The sequence below is a fragment of the Hyperolius riggenbachi genome, chromosome 11 (genome assembly GCF_040937935.1).
Source record: "Hyperolius riggenbachi isolate aHypRig1 chromosome 11, aHypRig1.pri, whole genome shotgun sequence".
Classification (NCBI taxonomy): Eukaryota; Metazoa; Chordata; class Amphibia; order Anura; family Hyperoliidae; genus Hyperolius; species Hyperolius riggenbachi.
Window position 1 is genome coordinate 7,245,397 of NC_090656.1, and position 20,213 is coordinate 7,265,609.

The 20,213-nt window shown below is 44.0% G+C and overlaps 1 protein-coding gene across 1 annotated transcript in view; it reads right to left on the reverse strand.

The window, feature by feature from the left end:
- Positions 1-420, reverse strand: part of MYLK3 (myosin light chain kinase 3) — a 152,702-nt gene extending 152,282 nt beyond the window's left edge. Inside the window, exon 1 of the mRNA XM_068261374.1 lies at positions 320-420. Within this exon, the coding sequence (XP_068117475.1) occupies positions 320-370 (51 nt within the window). The 5' untranslated portion in view covers positions 371-420. The remainder of the gene's footprint in view (positions 1-319) is intronic.
- Positions 421-20,213: the final 19,793 nt, after the last annotated feature.

Genomic DNA, 20,213 nt, shown 5'->3' on the forward strand with positions numbered 1-20,213 from the left:
CCCAATTACAGGACTCACAATCTGGTACCCCAATCACAGTCTAGGGCTAGTTTGTGGGGAAACCAACTAACCCATCAGTGTGTCTCCAAGATGTGGAAAGTAAATCTAAGCACCTGGAGGAAACCCACAGAAAAAAGGGGAGAACATACAAACTCTATGCAGACAGTGTTTTGGTCGGGAACACAAGAGTGTGACCTACTGATCCACTGTGCGTCAATCTCAGCGCTGCGTAATATGTTGGCGCTTTATAAATAAAATAAATAAATAAATCAATCTGCCATTTCTTTTTTTGTAACCTCTAAAGCAGTTCTCCACTCACGTGTGGTCTCCGGTGAAGCCCACGCAAATGTCTAACATTGGACACCAACATAAAGTGGCCACGGCGCTAAATAAATTCTGCAGTTCCGGAGTCCTGAAGAAGGAATGACGAGGATCGATGGCTCACACGCCTGGGGTGGCCCCAACATCTGCTAAGCTCAGGATGGAGGACAGAGTTATAAAATCCGGCACAGCGGTCACAGGGAAGTCCACGCCCGCTGGACCCATCTCTGCTAGGTGTTGGCTGTCGGCTTCACAGATTAAAAGTAAAGGTCACTCCTAGCAGACCACGGCCAGGAGGGATAGTACAACTGAATAACAAAAATAGAGTGGCTCCCTACATGCCATGTAGTTATTTCAGGTACGTTGTGTTGTTGTGAGCGAGTGGTCCATCTCTCCTGGGAATGGTCTGCTGGGCTGCCAAGGTCCGCATTAAGAAGGATCGTGATACTTGCCCCATCATCCCTGTGGTTTTAGGTTGCAAAAACAAAACATAATGTAGGCCTCTTTCACAGTGGGACAGTGCGTTTGATGCGACGTTAAGGTCGCATAACGGTACTCTAATGCAACGCATTGAAAGACTATAACTTTGACGTTATAGTACATTCCTTAGCCCTGCGTTTGGTGTGCCGTTTTCGTCGCATACTGATGGAACGAAAACGGTGCATGCGTTACATTTAAAAAAAAAAACATTACTGAGCGTGTGCAACACACACAACGCAGCAAATGTATTGCTAAACGCACAGCATGCAGCACTTTCTAAATATTGCTACACGTTACACACAACGCAACGTGTGCACTGTGAATGTTGCACAGACTTTGTATTGCTGTGCGTTAGTTTGCGTTATAAAAATTTTCTAACGTGTGACTTTAACGGCGCACTGTGAAAGAGGCCTTATGCAGTACAGTAGCCGTAAAGGCAAATGCCTTCTAATCCTCTGTCTGGGCTGGAGCCCATTAGAGCGATTTTTTTTTGAGCATGTAGGGAGCGATTCAAAACACTAGCTATTTTCCTAAACGCTCAGCGAATCTTAATGGACGGGCCAAATTCCACTGGAGCGATTGCTATTAGCAAAATCGCTAGCGCAGGACATGCAGCATTTTGGTGGTGTTAGCGTTTCTGCAAAGTATATAAACTCTGCCGTAATTGCTCATGAATCGCTACACATAGCGATTTGAGTGCGATTTTAATTTAGTGAAAACTGTAAATAAAATTATGGTACATTGAAAGGACCAATCAGAATTAAAATCGCTACCAAAATCGACAGAAAATGTTCAAGAAATCACTTACAAAACGCTCATTAAAACGCTAGCGATTGCGATTTGTAGTGGGTTCCAGGCCTCTCTCATACTTTTGGGTATAAATCCTGAACAAACATTCAGATCAGATGTTTCTAGTAAAGTCTGACTAGATTAGCTGCATGCTTGTTTCAGGTGTGTGATTCAGACGCTACTACAGGCAAAGAGATCATCAGAACAGCCAGGCAACTGGTATTGTTTAAAAGGGAATAAATATGGCAGCCTCCATATCCCTCTCATTTCAGGTATGCTTAATAAATTATTGTCATCATACATTATACTAGGAACATAATTTCAGTGTTGAGATGAACAGGACACATAGGCAAATAAAATGTGTGGGTTTTATCTACAGTAACATTCTTTGGTACTTATCCGTTAGCCGGGCGCATCCGGCAGGTGGCGCTAATTACTATTCCCCCTCCAGGCCGACATGGTTAGTAGGGAAAGATGTAACTCTGGTGGAGTTTTGTCGCCACCTAGAGGATGCGCCCGGCTAACGGATAAGTACCCATTCTTTATTTTAAAACTACAGTATATTGGTTGAAAGTAGAGAAATAGTGTATATTATTCCCTTATGTTTCCCTATAAAATGCTTAAAAGCTAAAGTAATTACAAAAAAAAAAAAAATCACCTATGTAAAGCCTAATTTGTGGCAAAAAAAAGACCCACACATTATCAGTATGTATTTGTACAACCCACAAATTCTTATTGGGTCTTGGGAAGGGGGAGGAGGCAAACTATGAGCAGGGAAAATGTGTGGATAGGCAACATAATCCATAGGAAGGGGTAAGGCCACATACACACATCAGACCATAGTCTTTGGAAAATGAAAGATCACAGACCAATGTTACCCTCTTCCATGTAGTATGAGAGCCATACCTACACAGTCTATTCTATGGAGCTGCACTCCCCATCAGACAGAAATCTTACCCCCTTCCATGTAGTATGAGAGCCACACCTACACAGTCTATTCTATGGAGCTGCACTCCCCATCAGACAGAAATCTTACCCCCTCCATGTAGTATGAGAGCCACACCTACACAGTCTATTCTATGGAGCTGCACTCCCCATCAGACAGAAATCTTACCCCCTTCCATGTAGTATGAGAGCCACACCTACACAGTCTATTCTATGGAGCTGCACTCCCCATCAGACAGAGATCTTACCCCCTTCCATGTAGTATGAGAGCCATACCTACACAGTCTATTCTATGGAGCTGCACTCCCCATCAGACAGAAATCTTACCCCCTTCCATGTAGTATGAGAGCCATACCTACACAGTCTATTCTATGTAGCTGCACTCCCCATCAGACAGAAATCTTACCCCCTTCCATGTAGTATGAGAGTCACACCTACACAGTCTATTCTATGGAGCTGCACTCCCCATCAGACAGAAATCTTACCCCCTTCCAGGTAGTATGAGAGCCACACCTACACAGTCTATTCTATGGAGCTGCACTCCCCATCAGACAGAAATCTTACCCCCTTCCATGTAGTATGAGAGCCATACCTACACAGTCTATTCTATGGAGCTGCACTCCCCATCAGACAGAAATCTTACCCCCTTCCATGTAGTATGAGAGCCACACCTACACAGTCTATTCTATGGAGCTGCACTCCCCATCAGACAGAGATCTTACCCCCTTCCATGTAGTATGAGAGCCACACCTACACAGTCTATTCTATGGAGCTGCACTCCCCATCAGACAGAAATCTTACCCCCTTCCATGTAGTATGAGAGCCACACCTACACAGTCTATTCTATGGAGCTGCACTCCCCATCAGACAGAAATCTTTGCAAGATGCTGCACACATGCAACAGATCTGTTCCTGCAAAAGAGATCTGATCCTGCAAAAGATCCGTTCCTCCATTCATCTGCAGATCAGATCCACCAGGATGGATCTTCAGATCTGCAGACGATTGTCTGATCTGCAGATGAATGTCCGTTAAACAAGCTGTGTATGATGATCTGCAGATCTCATAGACCATGAATGCATTTTGCAGGAACTGATCTTTTGCAGATACTGATCTTTTGTGTCTGTACGGCATCTTTGTGTGCAGCATCTTGCAAAGATAGCCTGATGTGTGTATGCCCCTCAAGATTGGAAGCAGAGCCAAATTTGCAGAAAGGCAACAGGGATGGTCGATTAACCACTTCAGCCTTCAGTTTATGCATCCAAGCAATTTTCACCTCCCATTCATTAGCCTATAACTTTATCACTACTTATCACAATGAACTGATCTATATCTTGTTTTTCCGCCACCAATTAGGCTTTCTTTGGGTGGTACATTTTGCTAAGAGCCACTTTACTGTAAATGCATTTTAACAGGAAGAATAAGAAAAACGGAAAAAATTCATTATTTCTCAGTGTTCGGCCATTATAGTTTTTAAAATAATACATGCCTCCATAATTAAAACTCACGTATTGTATTTGCCCATATGTCCCGGTTATTACACCGTTAAAATTATGTCCCTATCATAGTGTATGGCAACAATATTTTATTTGGAAATAAAGGTGCATTTTTTCCGTTTTGCATCTATCACTATTTACAAGTTTAAAATGAAAAAAAAAAATAGAAATATTTCATCTTTACATTGATATTTAAAAAGTTTAGACCCTTAGGTAAATATTTACATTTTTTTTTATTGTAATTTTTTTTTATTTTTATATATTAAACATTTTATTTGGGTATTTTTTGGGAGGGTGGGAGGTAAACAATAGTCTAAAGGTGCGTACACACATGCGACTTTAGTCGTTAGAACCGATCGTTCCCCGATCGTTTCAAACGACGATCGTTTAAAAAAAAGCAGCCAACAACTATTAAGTCTAACGATGGACGAGCTAGATCATTAAAAACGAACGATCTACCTTGGCGGATTTTTTCCAACGACGATCGTTTGCAAGAGTAGTACATCGTTGGAAACGGTCGTTCGTACTAGGCTTGACATGCGCATTTCACCATTTCTCTATGGAACTTTTCATTTTTATGCGCAGGCGCAATAGTTACTTTACGTGATGTAACGTTCCTTCTAACGATCTGATCGTTACACACCTTTTAAAACGAACTTTACTTAGGTCGTTCTTTCATCAATTAAAAGTTTGTTCGTCGTTGACAACGAACGATCGTTGTCGCATGTGTGTATGTAGCTTTAGAGTGTAAATGTGTGTTGAGTTTTATTTTTTTTACTTTTAGTTGTAGTTTTACTTTTTGGCCACAAGATGGCGGCCATGAGTTGGTTTACGTGACGTCACTCTAAGCGTAACATACGCTTAGAGAGACGCATGGGGGACGCAACAGCCAGAAAAAGCGAAGCTTCTGAGAGAAGCTGACGCTTTTTCTGCGGGGGAGAGGAATCAGTGATCGGGCACCATAGCCCGATTCACTGATTGACAGGCTAACGAACCGCGGGCCGGGAGCGCGCGGACGAGCACATGGCCTCCTGGGCGTAGCTAGTACGTCCAGGAGGCCAAAGTAGTTCAAGGATACATCCAGTGCAGACCTACTTGCTAAAAAGCAGATCTACTTACCTGGGGCTTCCTCCAGCCCCTGGCAGCTTATGCGTCCCTCGCTGCGGCTCCGCTCAGTCCGATCCGGTGGCCCAGGGTTTCTTTCGTTGCAGCAACCAGCCTGGCGAGGTCGGCAGCCTCTGCGCCTGCATGAGTGTGCGCCCGCTCTCCTGCAGCCAGGAGCGTTCTGCGCAGTACTGCTGCACCCCGGCTACGAGAGCACAAGTGCCGCGTCACCACCTCGCCAGGTCGGCTGCTACAACTGCGGTGACCTCGGGGCAGCTGCTGCGAGGGAAACATAAGCTTCTGGGGGCTGGAGGAAGCTCCAGGTAAGTAGACCTGCTTTCGTTTTTTTTTAAACACCCGGTATGTATTGTACTTTAACCATTACAGCCGCTGGGCCGCGATAGTCACATCCCTGCAGCTTGGGGGGCTGCGCGGGCGATCGGTATGTTCCCGGGAACAGGGGGGATTGGCTGCGGGGGACAAAAGTCCCCTGAGCCAATCCATTCTCATCCACCGAGAATAAACATTGTTTTTGTTCAAAGAAGGGGTTATAGGTCTGTTTGGGCGGCCTGCATAGAGGGCATTGCAGTAGTCCTGATGTGATGTGATGTAGGCGTGAAATGGGGTTGGAAGATCCTCTGGGGGACTGAGGTGCTTAATTTTTGCAATGTTCCTCCGATGATAAGTAGGAAGTTTTGACTACAGCCGAGATTTGGTTTCTGAAGCAGAATTCCCCATCGATCAGCACACCAAGGCTGCGTACAAGGCTGGAGCTATTTATGTCTGAATTCTCAATCCTGATTGGTGTTGCTTTAGGATAGAGCCATTTTGATGCCAAGCTCTAGCCTTGGACAACAAGGACCTCAGTTTTATCAGCATTCAGTTTTAACCAGCAACAAACTGACACTGCGACAGTTTCTGCTAGAAACACTGCAGAATGATTACTTTTTTTGTGTGTGTTTATAAAACACAATTAGGCTGAAATTGCTTTGTCATTAATCCTTGCAGAACGCAGATCTAAATTGAAAGCATTGCATTATGTTCAACAAAAGGAAAACTTTGCTTTAATTGTACGACACAGCAGAAACCCGGAGACATTCGGCGCCCGCCTGGACCTTTCTATAATTACAGAACAGATGCAGATCCCAGCGCTGCTTTTCTTGGTGGCTGATTAGGTTTTTATTTTTGGTAAACAAATTCATGGCATTTTAGGCAAACAGCACATTTTCCCTGCTCTATCTGCCTGGTGACCTTGGAAATAGCAGTCTATGTATAGCAGAAAGGTCCCATGCACTTTCCAATAACAGCAGCACCATCTAGTGGCAGAAAAGGGAAACGCTGATACATGTTATCTCAGAACTCTTGCAAAGAAAAGAAGAATTGCACCCTGTTTGTATTTACAGAGTTTAGCCTGCTTAAAGGACAACTGAAGTGAGAAGTGGAGGCTGCCATATTCATTTCCTTTTAAACAATACCAGTTGCCTGGCATCCCTGCTGATCTATTTGGCTGCAGTAATGTTTGAAGCACACCTGAAACAAGCATACGGCTAATCTTGTCAGATCTGGCAATAATGCCAGAAACACCTGATCTGTTGCATGCTGGCTTAGGGTCTATGGCTGAATGTATTAGAGGCAGAGGGTCAGCAGGAGAGCCAGGCTATGTGCATACTTATATGGCAGCCTCCATATCCCTCACGCTTCAGTTGCCCTTTAATTCCCCCTCCTTTGTGTCTAATCACAAGTTGTAATTTGATCTCTCCTCTATGTCAGCTGACTGCCAGATAAGCAGATGGCGGATAAGCTCATTTGAAAGCACAGGCTGTTAACAATATGTCTTCTTTTACGAATCAGGAAGTAGAAACACTGCAGATTTATTTCAGGATTTGTATCAGCTGTAACAAAGACATTATTTTTGTTTAAAGGTTATTATGCTGTTGCTTATCTTTTAGGCTGCTTTCACATTAAGACGTTAGTGCAGCCTGTAACGCAGCCCACCGCACAGCAATGTAAAATCAATGGGCTGTTCACAGTGCTCACGTTGCGTTACATTGTAACGCTGCACGTGAAGTTAAAGTGTAGCATGCTGTGCGTTCTACGCATTAGACTGTTTGCACATGCTCAGTAATGTTGGAGCAGGAGGTCTCCCCTCCTCCTCGGCCAGCCACATGGCTAATATTCACTGCACTTAGTGACGTGCAGTGTTTACTTCCTGGAGCGCCGCTCTGTGTGGCGATTGGCTGGTGGGACCACGTGATGCGGATCACGTGGTCTCCGCATCGCATAGCACAGAAAAGGCGCACCAACAGCTGCATAACGCGGCTTTTGTTAGCGTCCTCCACCAACACCACCAGGCGTTGCGTTAGGGGCACGTTATGCGACCATAACGTCCTCTAAAACGCAACGTCCTGGTGGGAAAGCAGCCTTAAAGCAGAGAGGGTATTCTGAGTTCAGTGAAACAAGCACCATTTTTAGCACTTAGGTCATCTCAATAGCACATGAAAAATGCATGCCAACAATATGTCTCATTATTAAAATAAACTTCAATTTTCCCTGTGGTCCAGCCCGCCAGCAGAGATTTCAGGCTAATTGTTTTATAGTACTCAGTGGCGGCTCCAGGAATTTTTTTTAGGGGGTGCTATGCAGGTGCTGGACCAATTTCCAGGGGAGCTGACGCGCGGCAAAAATGGGTGTGGCTAAAGCCGCGGCGAAAAAATGGGTGTGGTCATAACCGGATGAGGGCGGGGCTAACTGTAATTTAAAGTGAACCCAGGGTGAGAGTGATATGGTGGCTGCCATATTTATTTCCTTTTAAACAATTCTAGTTGCCTGGCAGCCCTGCTGATCTATTTGGCTGTAGTAGTGAACTGAATTACACCAGAAACAAGCATGCAGCTAATCTTGTCAGTTCTTACAATATTATCAGAAACCCCTGACCTGCTGCATGCTTGTTCAGGGTCTATGGTTGAAAGAATTAGAGGCATAGGATCAGCACGGCAGCCAGGCAACTGGTATTGCTTAAAAGGAGATAAATATGGCAGCCTCAATATTATTCTCACCTCGGGTTCCCTTAAGGCTCCCTGCACACTGCAAATCCGTTTTCCGATTCCGTTTCCGATTCCGATTCAGTTTCCGATTTTCCTTGAATACATTCAACAGAAAAACGGATCAAAAAACGCAGCATGCAGTTAAGATTAAAAATCTGAATCGGAATCGGATGTAAAAACAGATTAAAAAGCGGAATCGGAATCTGAAATGCATGCAGTGTGCAAGAGGCCTTAAAGAGGAGCTGTTAGGTATAGGGTCTCAGAGAAAATAAACACATATATCAGTAGCTAAAGATTGGCTGTACTTACATTACATATGCATTTCACTGTCCACGTTTGGATTTCACAGAATTTGTATATAGTATATGCAGAGATAGATGCTCCTGACAGCTCATGGCAGGCTCCATGTTTGTGAAGCCAAATGTGTCGTCATGTCCTGCCTGCTTCTGATCACAGATACACTCGTTCTTGAACAACACGGTGTGCAGTGAATATTAATGAGCCATGTGGCTAGGAACAATAGCTGACTCCTGCAGTGTACTCTGCCCGGAGATTTATCAGTGCTGTGGCTGGACTGATTACACAAGCTGCTGTACCGTCTCATTAGCAGCCGAGGGGAGGGCCCCAGAATGCTTTGCAGTTTAGCTGCGGCTTGCGTCTTTATGGGTCTATAACAGAGGTTAAGATAAGCACACATCAAAGGTAACTGAAATGTTTATCTTCACTAATGGCTTTTGAGCTTCCTTCTAAACTGTTTAACACAGGAGAATAGAGGTTTAAATTAGCTTCTGCAGCCTGACAGTTACTCTTTAAAGAGACACTGAAGAGAAAAAAAATATGATATAATGAATTGGTTGTGTACTATGAATAATTACTAGAAGATTAGCAGCAAAGAAAATATTCATATTTTTATTTTCAGGTATATAGTGTTTTTTCTAACATTGCATCATTCTAGAATATGTGCAGATTACACAACACTCAGCATTCAAAATGATTCTTTCAGAGCAGTCTGTGAAGTAATGACCTCTCCTCTAGCAGAGGAATAGTAAACAGTTTAATTACAGTTGAGATAATAAAAGTCAGATAACAGCCCTCTCCACGACTAAGTTAGTAGGAGAGCTTAATAGCTTTTTTGCATAGAGATAACAACTGGAGTTTCTCAACTCTTCCTGTACTGGAAACAATTAGACTGATGTATCTGATCTTAATGTTTTATTTCTTAGCTGTACTACACATACAAATCATAATATCATCATTTTTTTTTCGCTTCAGTGTCTCTTTAAAAGTGCAACGCAAAGACAGAGGGCCCAAGTTTTGGTGACCCTTTCCCCAGAAAATTCACATAATTGTGCAGGTTTTCTCAAGAAAATACACGTAAACGTGAGCAGATTTGAACAAAAAACATGTTCAATAACCCCAATATGCACAATCGGTAGCAGATATGCCCCCAATATGCACAATCCGTAGCAGATATGAATCCAATATGCACAATCCGTAGCAGATATGAATCCAATATGCACAATCGGTAGCAGATATGGCCCCAATATGCACAATCCGTAGCAGATATGGCCCCAATATGCACAATCGGTAGCAGATTTGACCCCAATATGCACAACCATTAGATATGCCCCCAATATGCACAATCCGTAGCAGATATGGCCCCAATATGCACAATCCGTAGCAGATATGGCCCCAATATGCACAATCGGTAGCAGATATGACCCCAATATGCACAATCGGTAGCAGATATGACCCCAATATGCACAATCGGTAGCAGATATGGCTTCAATATGCACAATCGGTAGCAGATATGACCCCAATATGCACAACCATTAGATATGCCCCCAATATGCACAATCCGTAGCGGATATGGCCCCAATATGCACAATCCGTAGCAGATATGGCCCCAATATGCACAATCGGTAGCAGATATGACCCCAATATGCACAACCATTAGATATGCCCCCAATATGCACAATCCGTAGCAGATATGCCCCCAATATGCACAATCCGTAGCAGATATGACCCCAATATGCACAATCCGTAGCAGAAATGACCCCAATATGCACAATCGGTAGCAGATATGACCCCAATATGCACAATCCGTAGCAGATATGACCCCAATATGCACAATCCGTAGCAGATATGACCCTAATATGCACAATCGGTAGCAGATATGACCCCAATATGCACAACCATTAGATATGACCCCAATATGCACAATCGGTAGCAGATATGACCCCAATATGCACAATCCGTAGCAGATATAACCCCAATATGCACAATCGGTACCAGATATGACCCCAATATGCACAATCGGTAGCAGATATGACCCCAATATGCACAATCGGTAGCAGATATGACCCCAATATGCACAATCGGTAGCAGATATGACCCCAATATGCACAATCCGTAGCAGATATGACCCCAATATGCACAATCCGTAGCAGATATGACCTCAATATGCACAATCGGTAGCAGATATGACCCCAATATGCACAATCGGTAGCAGATATGACCCCAATATGCACAACCATTAGATATGACCCCAATATGCACAATCGGTAGCAGATATGACCCCAATATGCACAATCCGTAGCAGATATAACCCCAATATGCACAATCGGTAGCAGATATGACCCCAATATGCACAATCCTTCCTCAGCAGTTTTGACCACAATCAGCACCACCTGAAAAAGAAAAATTAATTTACTCACCTACAGCTAGAAGACCTTCTTTCCTGAGTCCCGACCTCCTGTCCCGACCTCCTTGTGGCGCGCAGCGCCCGCGCACCCACGATCCTCTTCCTTCCCGACGTCACGAGACTTCCTGCCTGCATGCTGAGAGCAGGGCTACGGGAAAATGGCCGCCCGAAGCCATGCACTGCAGACTCGAAGTCTGCAGAACAGGGCTTCGGGCGGCCATCTTACCGTAGCCCTGCCTGCTGCTCCGGGCTGCCGCTGTGTGAACTGACTTGGCGTCTTTTAGACGCCTGAAGTCAGTTCACTTCAGGGGGTGCTTTGGGGGTGCTTGGACAATTCTAGGGGGTGCTTGAGCACCCCCAAACACCCCCCTGGCGCCGCCCCTGATGGTACTCATTAGCAAAAAAGAAACCATACCTTTTCATCAACAGAGGGGGTGGGTAATTAGGACAATGGGCTCTATTCACAATGAGTTACCGCATGAGTTAAATTAAGTAGAGATAAATACCGACCAACATATCTCCATTTTGAAATTCACCATTTTTTTTTTTCTCCCTAAATTACCTCATGCGGTAAAAGTGAGGTAAAAACCTCAAAATGGACTCTATTCATAAAACATTTGCGGTAAAAAAGTCTTGGAGGGAAAACACCGCATCGGTATTTTACACTTTTGTGTGCGAATTCATATAAAAGTTTACACTTGCGATAATAGGTCAGGGATTTCCCGCACTAAACTGGCGGTGCTGCTGAGTTGTTACATTTGCTGGCAGAGTTGATACAGTTTCTCTGTGCAGAGACAGTTACTAAAAAGGAGGCATCCCCAGCATCCTTTTACATGTGCATTTTTCTGCCTCTCCTCCTGATTCTGCACTGAATCTATTAGTCTTCCTAAACAATCTAATTGCTGCAGCTTAGAAGAACTTTAAGAAATGTTACACATGCAGGCTTTCTGATGTGAAATTTATCTGAAAACAGGTATCCAAGGGGTTAAAAAAACACAGCCTGGGTATTCTGGGATGCCTTGTCTGCTCTCCTCTCACTGCAGCTGCCTGGGAGTTCTTTCTCATTCACTTGCTGTTATCTTGACTGTTAATCTGGCCATACACTGGCCCGATTTACCGCCGTTTCGACAGCAGATTCGATCACTGGGATCGAATCTGCTGCCAATCGTTCGCGCTACACGCCGAATTTCGATTCATTTCGTCCGATCCCGTCGATCGCGCCGTGCGGAAAATTACCGTCGATCGCCCGCGGGTAAAGAGCGCATCGCTACCGGCGTTCGAGTGCCCGACGCAATAGAGCCCGCATACATTACCTGCTCCGCCGGCGCGACTGCCCCCGCTCGTCTCCGCTCTTCTTCTCCGCTCTGGTCTCCGGCATGCCTTCACTTATTCCTGCCCGGCAGGAAGTTTAAACAGTAGAGGGCGCTCTGCTGTTTAAACTTCCTGCCGGGCAGGAAGAAGTGAAGCATGCTGGAGCCGGAGACCAGAGCGGAGACGGAGAAGAAGAGCGGAAAGAGACCCGGGAGTCGTGCCGGCGGAGCAGGTAATGTATGCGGGCGAGCGGGGGCAGCAGCAGCAGCACCACCACAACAGATTGTGAACGGTTTCAGGCTGAAATCGGTTCACAATCTGTTTGCAGTAAAGGTAGCCATACGATCCCTCTCTGATCAGATAGGGATCTGTCTGTTGGTCGAATCTGATGGCAAATCGACCAGTGTATGGCCACCTTTACCCCTGGCTTATCGCCTTATCTAAACAGCCGGGTTTCTCCCGCACACATTCCGCCTGCTCTAATCTTTATGAATTAACCTTCAGTGATGTGTTGTGATAATCTCCGCACAAGGCGGTAATTTCCCGCACTGCACAGGAATGTCAGATTTTCATGCGGAAACAGCCTTTATGAATGCCCACTTTGCTAAATGGCCGGGAAAGTCCGCTGTTTTGAGCGGAAAACTTGTCGTAAAGTTTTATGAATAGAGCCCATTGTATCTCCAATTTGAGATTCTCAATTGTAAAGTTGGTGTTAATTAAGGATTTTTTTTTATCACCTACAAATGGTAGGTGATAATTATCACTTCTCTGCTTTTGGCCTTCAGGATGGAGCCTTTTGAGCTTTCTTTGCTCGAGTTTATGTCACTTTTACACAGAAGGCAGAGGAGACGAGTGCGTCTAATCTCAGGGCGCACTTTCAGACCTTGTACAGTCTTTTAGATGATTTTATAGATGCCGATGAGGAAATTCTTCTCTGCTCTAAAAGATGAGCATAATTACCTTTAAAGAAAAACATTTGTTACAGCTGATACAAATCTAACAAAAAAAATCTCCAGTGTGTACTTCCTGCTTTCATGGAAGCAGACATAGGGTTAACATCCTGTGTTTACACATTAGCTGCTCTGCTGAGGCAGTCAGCTAGTACAGCTGAGAGCTCAAATTACAGTTGTGATTATTCACAGATGAGGGGGATGTAGTCAGGCTAAATTATATACATACAGGGTGCATTTCTATATGTTTTCATTCTGTCCTGCGCAAGAGTTGAGGTCCCACTGTAAGTGTGACAGGCTTTCCTGGGTCGTCTCTGTGTGATGGGCAGCAAGCATATGGGCTGCCGTACAGTGGTAAAAAAAAAAGCTTTTTTTTCCCCGGACATATTACTGACTGTTTTATCACCTGTTTTACCACACTTTTATCAAACATTTATCACATTTGGTACATTTTTAGTGAATACTCCAAAAAAAAAAAAAAAAATCGGTAATTATCACTGGAGGTAATTTTTCACCTAAAAAAAAAAGTTACCGCACATGGTTTTGTGAATAGAGCCACATTGAAATTCACTAAATTTTCCGCATGTTATTTTCTGCATGCGGTAAATGTGCGGGATTCATGCGGGATTCATGCGGAATAATTTCCGCAAAAGTCAGTATTTTCGACAAAAAAAAAAATCAATTCTCAAAACGGTTCAGGCGCATCATTTTGTCGTTATTTACTTTTTTCCCATTGACTTTAATGACGTCTGGAGGCTTAAAGAGAATCTGTACTCTAAAATTCTTACAATAAAAAGCATACCATTCTATTCATTATGTTCTTCTGGGCCCCTCTGTGCTGTTTCTGCCACTCCCTGCTGCAATCCTGGCTTGTAATTACCAGTTTTAGGCAATGTTTACAAACAAAAGACATGGCTGTTACCAGCTTGTGATAGGCTGTGGAGAGGGTGTGTATAGCTTTTGCCAATAACAGCAGACAGCACATTCCTGCCTGAGCCCGACAGAGCCGACAGAAGAGAGAATATTAGATTATATAACAGAGATAACACAGCCACTGTGCAACTAGAAAAGGCTGCAGTAAGCCAGACCACATTTGAAAAGTTATAGGAATTTATAGGATAGAAGAAATAAGGCTGAACATTTTGTTACAGAGTCTCTTTAAGGACTGTGCTTGCTGGACTTTAACATTTTTTTTTTTTAAAACACTTTTTCATGCAACCTTTTTACCGCATGATTACCGCATGAATAATTGCTGTTTCCGCATCTTTTTTACCGCATGCGGAAAACATGCAGAAAATGTTAGTGAATGTGGAAAAAATGCGGAGTTTACCGCTGGCGGGAATATAGCGGTAAAATTTTGCGGTAATTTTGTTTTTTTGTGAATAGAGCCCATTGTCTTCAAAGAGCTTATCCGGAGGGAATGTGTGAGGATAGCCTCTCTGACTTCTGTAAATAAGGTGAGGAGCGGAACATGGCAGCTATTATAGCTATTACAAGCCAGGAGAAATTCCAGGGAAAGAAAGGGTGCTTAGTTCCCTTTAAAGGGAACCTAAAGTGAGAGGCATATGGAGGCTGCCGTATATATATTTCCTTTTAAACAATACCAGTTGCTTGGCTGCCTGCTTATCTCTTTGACTGCAGTAGTGGCTGAATCACACACCTGAAATAAGCATGTTGCTAATCCAGTCAGATTTCAGTCAGAGCACCTGATCTGTACATGGCAAGAAAATGAACAGCGCTACTTAAAAACAGATAAGTGCCTACCTGCAAGAGAGTGCAAGCCCCACTTGTGGGATATAATACACACCGAGCATACACATGACCTGTCTACCACTGGAGGATGTTGGTTTCCTTTAACAGCTTGCATGCAACTTGTTAAAGAGACACTGAAGCGAAAAAAAATATATGATATAATGAATTGGTTGTGTACTATAAATAATTACTAGAAGATTAGCTGCAAAGAAAATATTCTCATATATTTATTTTCAGGTATATAGTGTTTTTCTAACATTGCATCATTCTATAATATGTGCAGATTACACAACACTCAGCATTCAAAATTATTCTTTCAGAGCAGTCTGTGAACTAATGACCTCTCCTCTGGCAGAGAAAAATACATTTGTTTACTTACAGTTGAGATAATAAAAGTCAGATAACAGCCCTCTCAGAGCTTAATGGCTTTTTTGCATAGAGATAACAACTGGAGTTTCTTAACTCTTCATGTACTGGAAACAATTAGACTGATGTATCTGATCTTAATGTTTTATTTCTTAGCTGTACTACACATACAAATCATAATATCATATATTTTTTTCCGCTTCAGTGTCTCTTTAAGTACTCGTCCCACCCACTGCGGAGAAGTCATCCTTGATAGGAGGGGACCTAACACTAACTAAAATCACCTTGGCTGCCTCCACTCTACGGCTCCGTTCACACTTAATCAGTTGGTATGCGTTAGTATGCGTTTTTCCATAGCAGTGCATTGGGAAGAAGATTACAGTTAAAACGCGTTAAGGGCAGATTGGATGCAGAAAAACTGACTCCAATGAATTCCTATGGGAAAATCTGCATCAGAAAAATTGCGTTTAGTGGAAACAGGCCCATAGGTATTCATTGGAGTCAGTTTTTCTGCATCCAATCTGCATGTCGTGGAAACAGGCCCTAAGGCCACATACAGACATCAGACCATAGTCTTTGGAAAATGAAAGATCACAGACCAATCTTACCCCCTTCCATGTAGTATGAGAGCCATACTCTACACAGTCTTTTCTATGGAGCTGAACTCCACATCAGGAAAAAATCTTTGCAAGATGCTGCACACACAGATGCTGTACAGACACAAAAGATCAGTATCTGCAAAAGATCTGTTCCTGCCAAAAATCCATTCCTGCAAATTGCAATGATAGTCTATGAGATCTGCAGATCATCATACACACATGATTTAACTGACATTCATCTGCAGATCTGCAGATCTGAAAATCCATCCTGGTGGATCTGATCTGCAGATGAATGTCAGTTAAATCATGTGTGTATGATGATCTGCAGATCTCATAGACTATCATTGCAATTTGCAGGAATGGATTTTTGGCAGGAACAGATCTTTTGCAGATACTGATCTTTTGTGTCTGTACAGCATCTGTGTGTGCAGCATCTTGCAAAGATTTTTTCCTGATGTGGAGTTCAGCTCCATAGAAAAGACTGAGTAGAGTATGGCTCTTATACTACAGGAAGGGTGGTAAGATTGGTCTGTGATCTTTCATTTTCCAAAGACTATGGTCTGATGTCTGTATGTGGCCTTAGGGTAAAAGAGGCCATAAGAAAACAAGGGCATTACTTTGAAAATCAGTTTTCTTAGTTATAACTGAGAGCAACTGATTAAGTGTAAAAGGGCTCTACCTGTGTGGTTTTCTTCATCAGGGACTAGGAGTGGAAACAGCAATAAAGCCTTAAAGTGAACCCAAGGCGGTGCGGGGGAGGTGGGGCAGATGGGAGACAGAGGCATGTTCTCTGCCTCATGACATGTCTCTGTGTCCCCTTACCGCTGCTCTCTGCCCCTGTGATTAGCGACAATGTTTGTCGCCATCTCAGAGGGTAAGGGAGGAGAGGGATGCCCTGCTCAAAACGCCCACTGAGGCTGGACATGCAGGCTTTCCAGAGCTGCCATTGAGCAGCGCTCTCTCCTTGGCCACACCCCCTGCTGCTCCCCCGCAGGGCCGACACCACATATGTATAATAGAAAAAATACTATTAATAACCACAAATGGATGGAAAGAGTGCCTTATCCTGAATATACTTAAAAATGAAGGCTAGAACCTTTCAGGAACATTAACCTATTTTAGTTCCTGGACGTAGAAACTACATCCAGGAACCATGCGTGCTCCCGTGGCCGATCGTGCACGCGTGCTCCCAGCCCGCGGTTCGTTAGCCAGGCAATCAGTGAATCGGGCTATGGTGCCCGATCACTGATTCCTCTCCCCCGCTGAAAAAGCGACAGCTTCTCTCGGAAGCTTCGCTTTTTCTGGCTGCAGCGTCCCCCATGCGTATCTCTAAGCGTATGTTACGCTTAGAGTGACGTCATGTAAACAAACTCATGGCCGCCATCTTGTGGCCAAAAAGTAAAACTACAACAAAGTAAAAAAAATTAAACTCAAGACACATTTACATTATAAAACTATTGTTTACATCCCACCCTCCCAAAAATACCCAAATACAATGTTTAATATAAAAAAAAAAAAATTACAATAAAAAAACAACAACATGTAAATATTTACCTAAGGGTCTAAACTTTTTAAATATCAATGTAAAGATGAAATATTTCTATTTTTTTTATTTTAACCACCCTGGCGTTCTGATTAAATCGCCAGGGTGGCTGCGGGAGGGTTTTTTTTAAATAAAAAAAAAACTATTTCATGCAGCCAACTGAAAGTTGGCTGCATGAAAGCCCACTAGAGGGCGCTCCGGAGGCGATCTTCCGATCGCCTCCGGCGCCCAGAATAAACAAGGAAGGCCGCAATGAGCGGCCTTCCTTGTTTTGCTTATATCGTCGCCATAGCGACGAGCGGAGTGACGTCATCGACGTCAGCCGACGTCCTGACGTCAGCCGCCTCCGATCCAGCCCTTAGCGCTGGCCGGAACTTTTTGTTCCGGCTGCGCAGGGCTCGGGCGGCTGGGGGGACCCTCTTTCGCCGCTGCTCGCGGCGGATCGCCGCAGAGCGGCGGCGATCAGGCAGCACACGCGGCTGGCAAAGTGCCGGCTGCGTGTGCTGCTTTTTATTTGATGTAAATCGGCCCAGCAGGGCCTGAGCGGCAGCCTCCGGCGGTGTTGGACGAGCTGAGCTCGTCCAGACCGCTCAGGTGGTTAAACTTGTAAATAGTGATAGATGCAAACCGGAAAAAATGCACCTTTATTTCCAAATAAAATATTGTCGCCATACATTGTGATAGGGAGATAATTTTAATGGTGTAATAACCGGGACATATGGGCAAATACAATACGTGAGTTTTAATTATGGAGGCATGTATTATTTTAAGACTATAATGGATGAAAGCTGAGAAATAATGATTTTTTTTTCCGTTTTTTTTTCTTATTCTTCCTGTTAAAATGCATTTACAGTAAAGTAGCTCTTAGCAAAATGTACCACCCAAAGAAAGCCTAATTGGTGGCGGAAAAAACAAGATATAGATCAGTTCATTGTGATAAGTAGTGATAAAGTTATAGGCTAATCAATGGGAGGTGAACATTGTTTTTATTAACCCATTCGCGTTCCGTCGTTTTCACTTGAGCAATCAGTGGGACAGTTAGCCGCCCCCCTATCCCGCTCCCCCCCCCCTTCATTTAGAATGATAGAACAGCACCGACAATTTGCACCACGCGTTATAGCTGCAGAGCATCCCCCCCAAATAAGTCCCCAGACTCAGTATAGGTAGGTAAACAGGTATAGGTGCCCCCAGTATAGGATCTCATGTGTAGGTGCCCTCAATATAGTTTGCCAAGCATAGGTGCCCCCAGTATAGGAAGTCAGTTGAAGGTCTCCATCCCCTCCCCATAGGTAGCCAGGTGTTGGTGCCCTCAGTATAGGTAGCCAGGAGTAGGTGCCCTCCCTCCGTATAGGTAGGCAGCTATAGGTGCCCCCAGTATAGGAAGTCAGTTGAAGGTCTCCACCCCCCCCCCATAGGTAGCCAGGTGTTGGTGCCCTCAGTATAGGTAGCCAGGTGTTGGTGCCCCTAGTATTAGGTAGCCAGGAGTAGGTGCCCTCCCTCCGTATAGGTAGGCAGCTATAGGTGCCCCCAGTATGGGAAGTCAGGTGTTGGTGCCCTTAGTAAAGGTAGCCATATAGGTGCCCTCACAGTATAGGTAACCAGCTATAGGCGCACCCTTGGAAGCCGGCGCCCTGAGCGATCACTCCAGTCGCTCAGGTCAAAGGCCGGCTATGCTCCCCCGCCTCCCTGCACGCTGGGAGATCTCTCTCCTTCCAGCGTTGTGACCTTGAGGTCACAAAAGTGAAAGTGAGCCAGTGCGGCCCCTGGGAGCATCGGAGAGCGGCTACTTTTGTCATGCTGCCCCTACACTTTGGAACTCCCTGCCACACCCAATCAGGACAGCTCCATCCCTGGAATCATTTAAGTCTAAACTGAAAACCTACCTCTTTACTCTGGCTTTCATGAACATCTGACTATCTCCTCTGTAACACAGTCCAGCCTGCAACCCTGTATTAATCTGAGACACAACTATGCGCTTTGAGTCCTATGGGAGAAAAGCGCTTTACAAATGTTATTGTATTATTGTATTGTACCTAATCCACTCAGCCCCCTGGATCAGGAAGGCTAGGTTTTTTTCTAATTATTTGAGCCCACTTCTCGCTCTCTTTAAATAGCTTATCCCATGTATTCATTGTAATTAAATTCTGGCCACTCCTGCAGCATCAATGGAGAGGCTACTGTGCTGACAAACCACAGCCGGCATCTCACCTGCCATGATAGGCATAACTATAATCCCCGCTACTCCAATCGGCAATAAGCCGCAGGTGTAAATTACACCGATGAATGTCCAGGGATCACTTCCTGCCAACCAACAGGAAATGGAAACATGGGGGGAGCCATCTTGGCGATAAGCCCTCTGGATAAATGTGCAAGAATCTCTGCAATTCATATCATAAATTATACACCATCACAGCTGTTCAAAAAGATATTTGTTAAAAACAAACCACCAGTGAATCTGGGACTACCCACAGGAGCGTACTAACAACTTTGGAGAAAAAAAAATAGTCACTTCAGTACATACTTATTCATAGAATAGTTACGTTTTTAAAGCAAACCTAAAGCGGAAAAAAAAAGTATGATATAATGAATTGTAAGTGTAGTACGGATAATAAATGAAACATTAGTAGCAAAGAAAAGTCATTTTTATTTTCAGTTTATTTTTTATAACATTGCATCATTCTGTCACAGTTGGAGTTTTAGACGCACTCTCTGGGCCATATGCAATTCACTATGTCTCCAGAGTTCTCTCCTTGTGATATTTTTACACCTCTTCATAAAATGCCTTTTAAACCACCAGCAAGAAAGTACTGT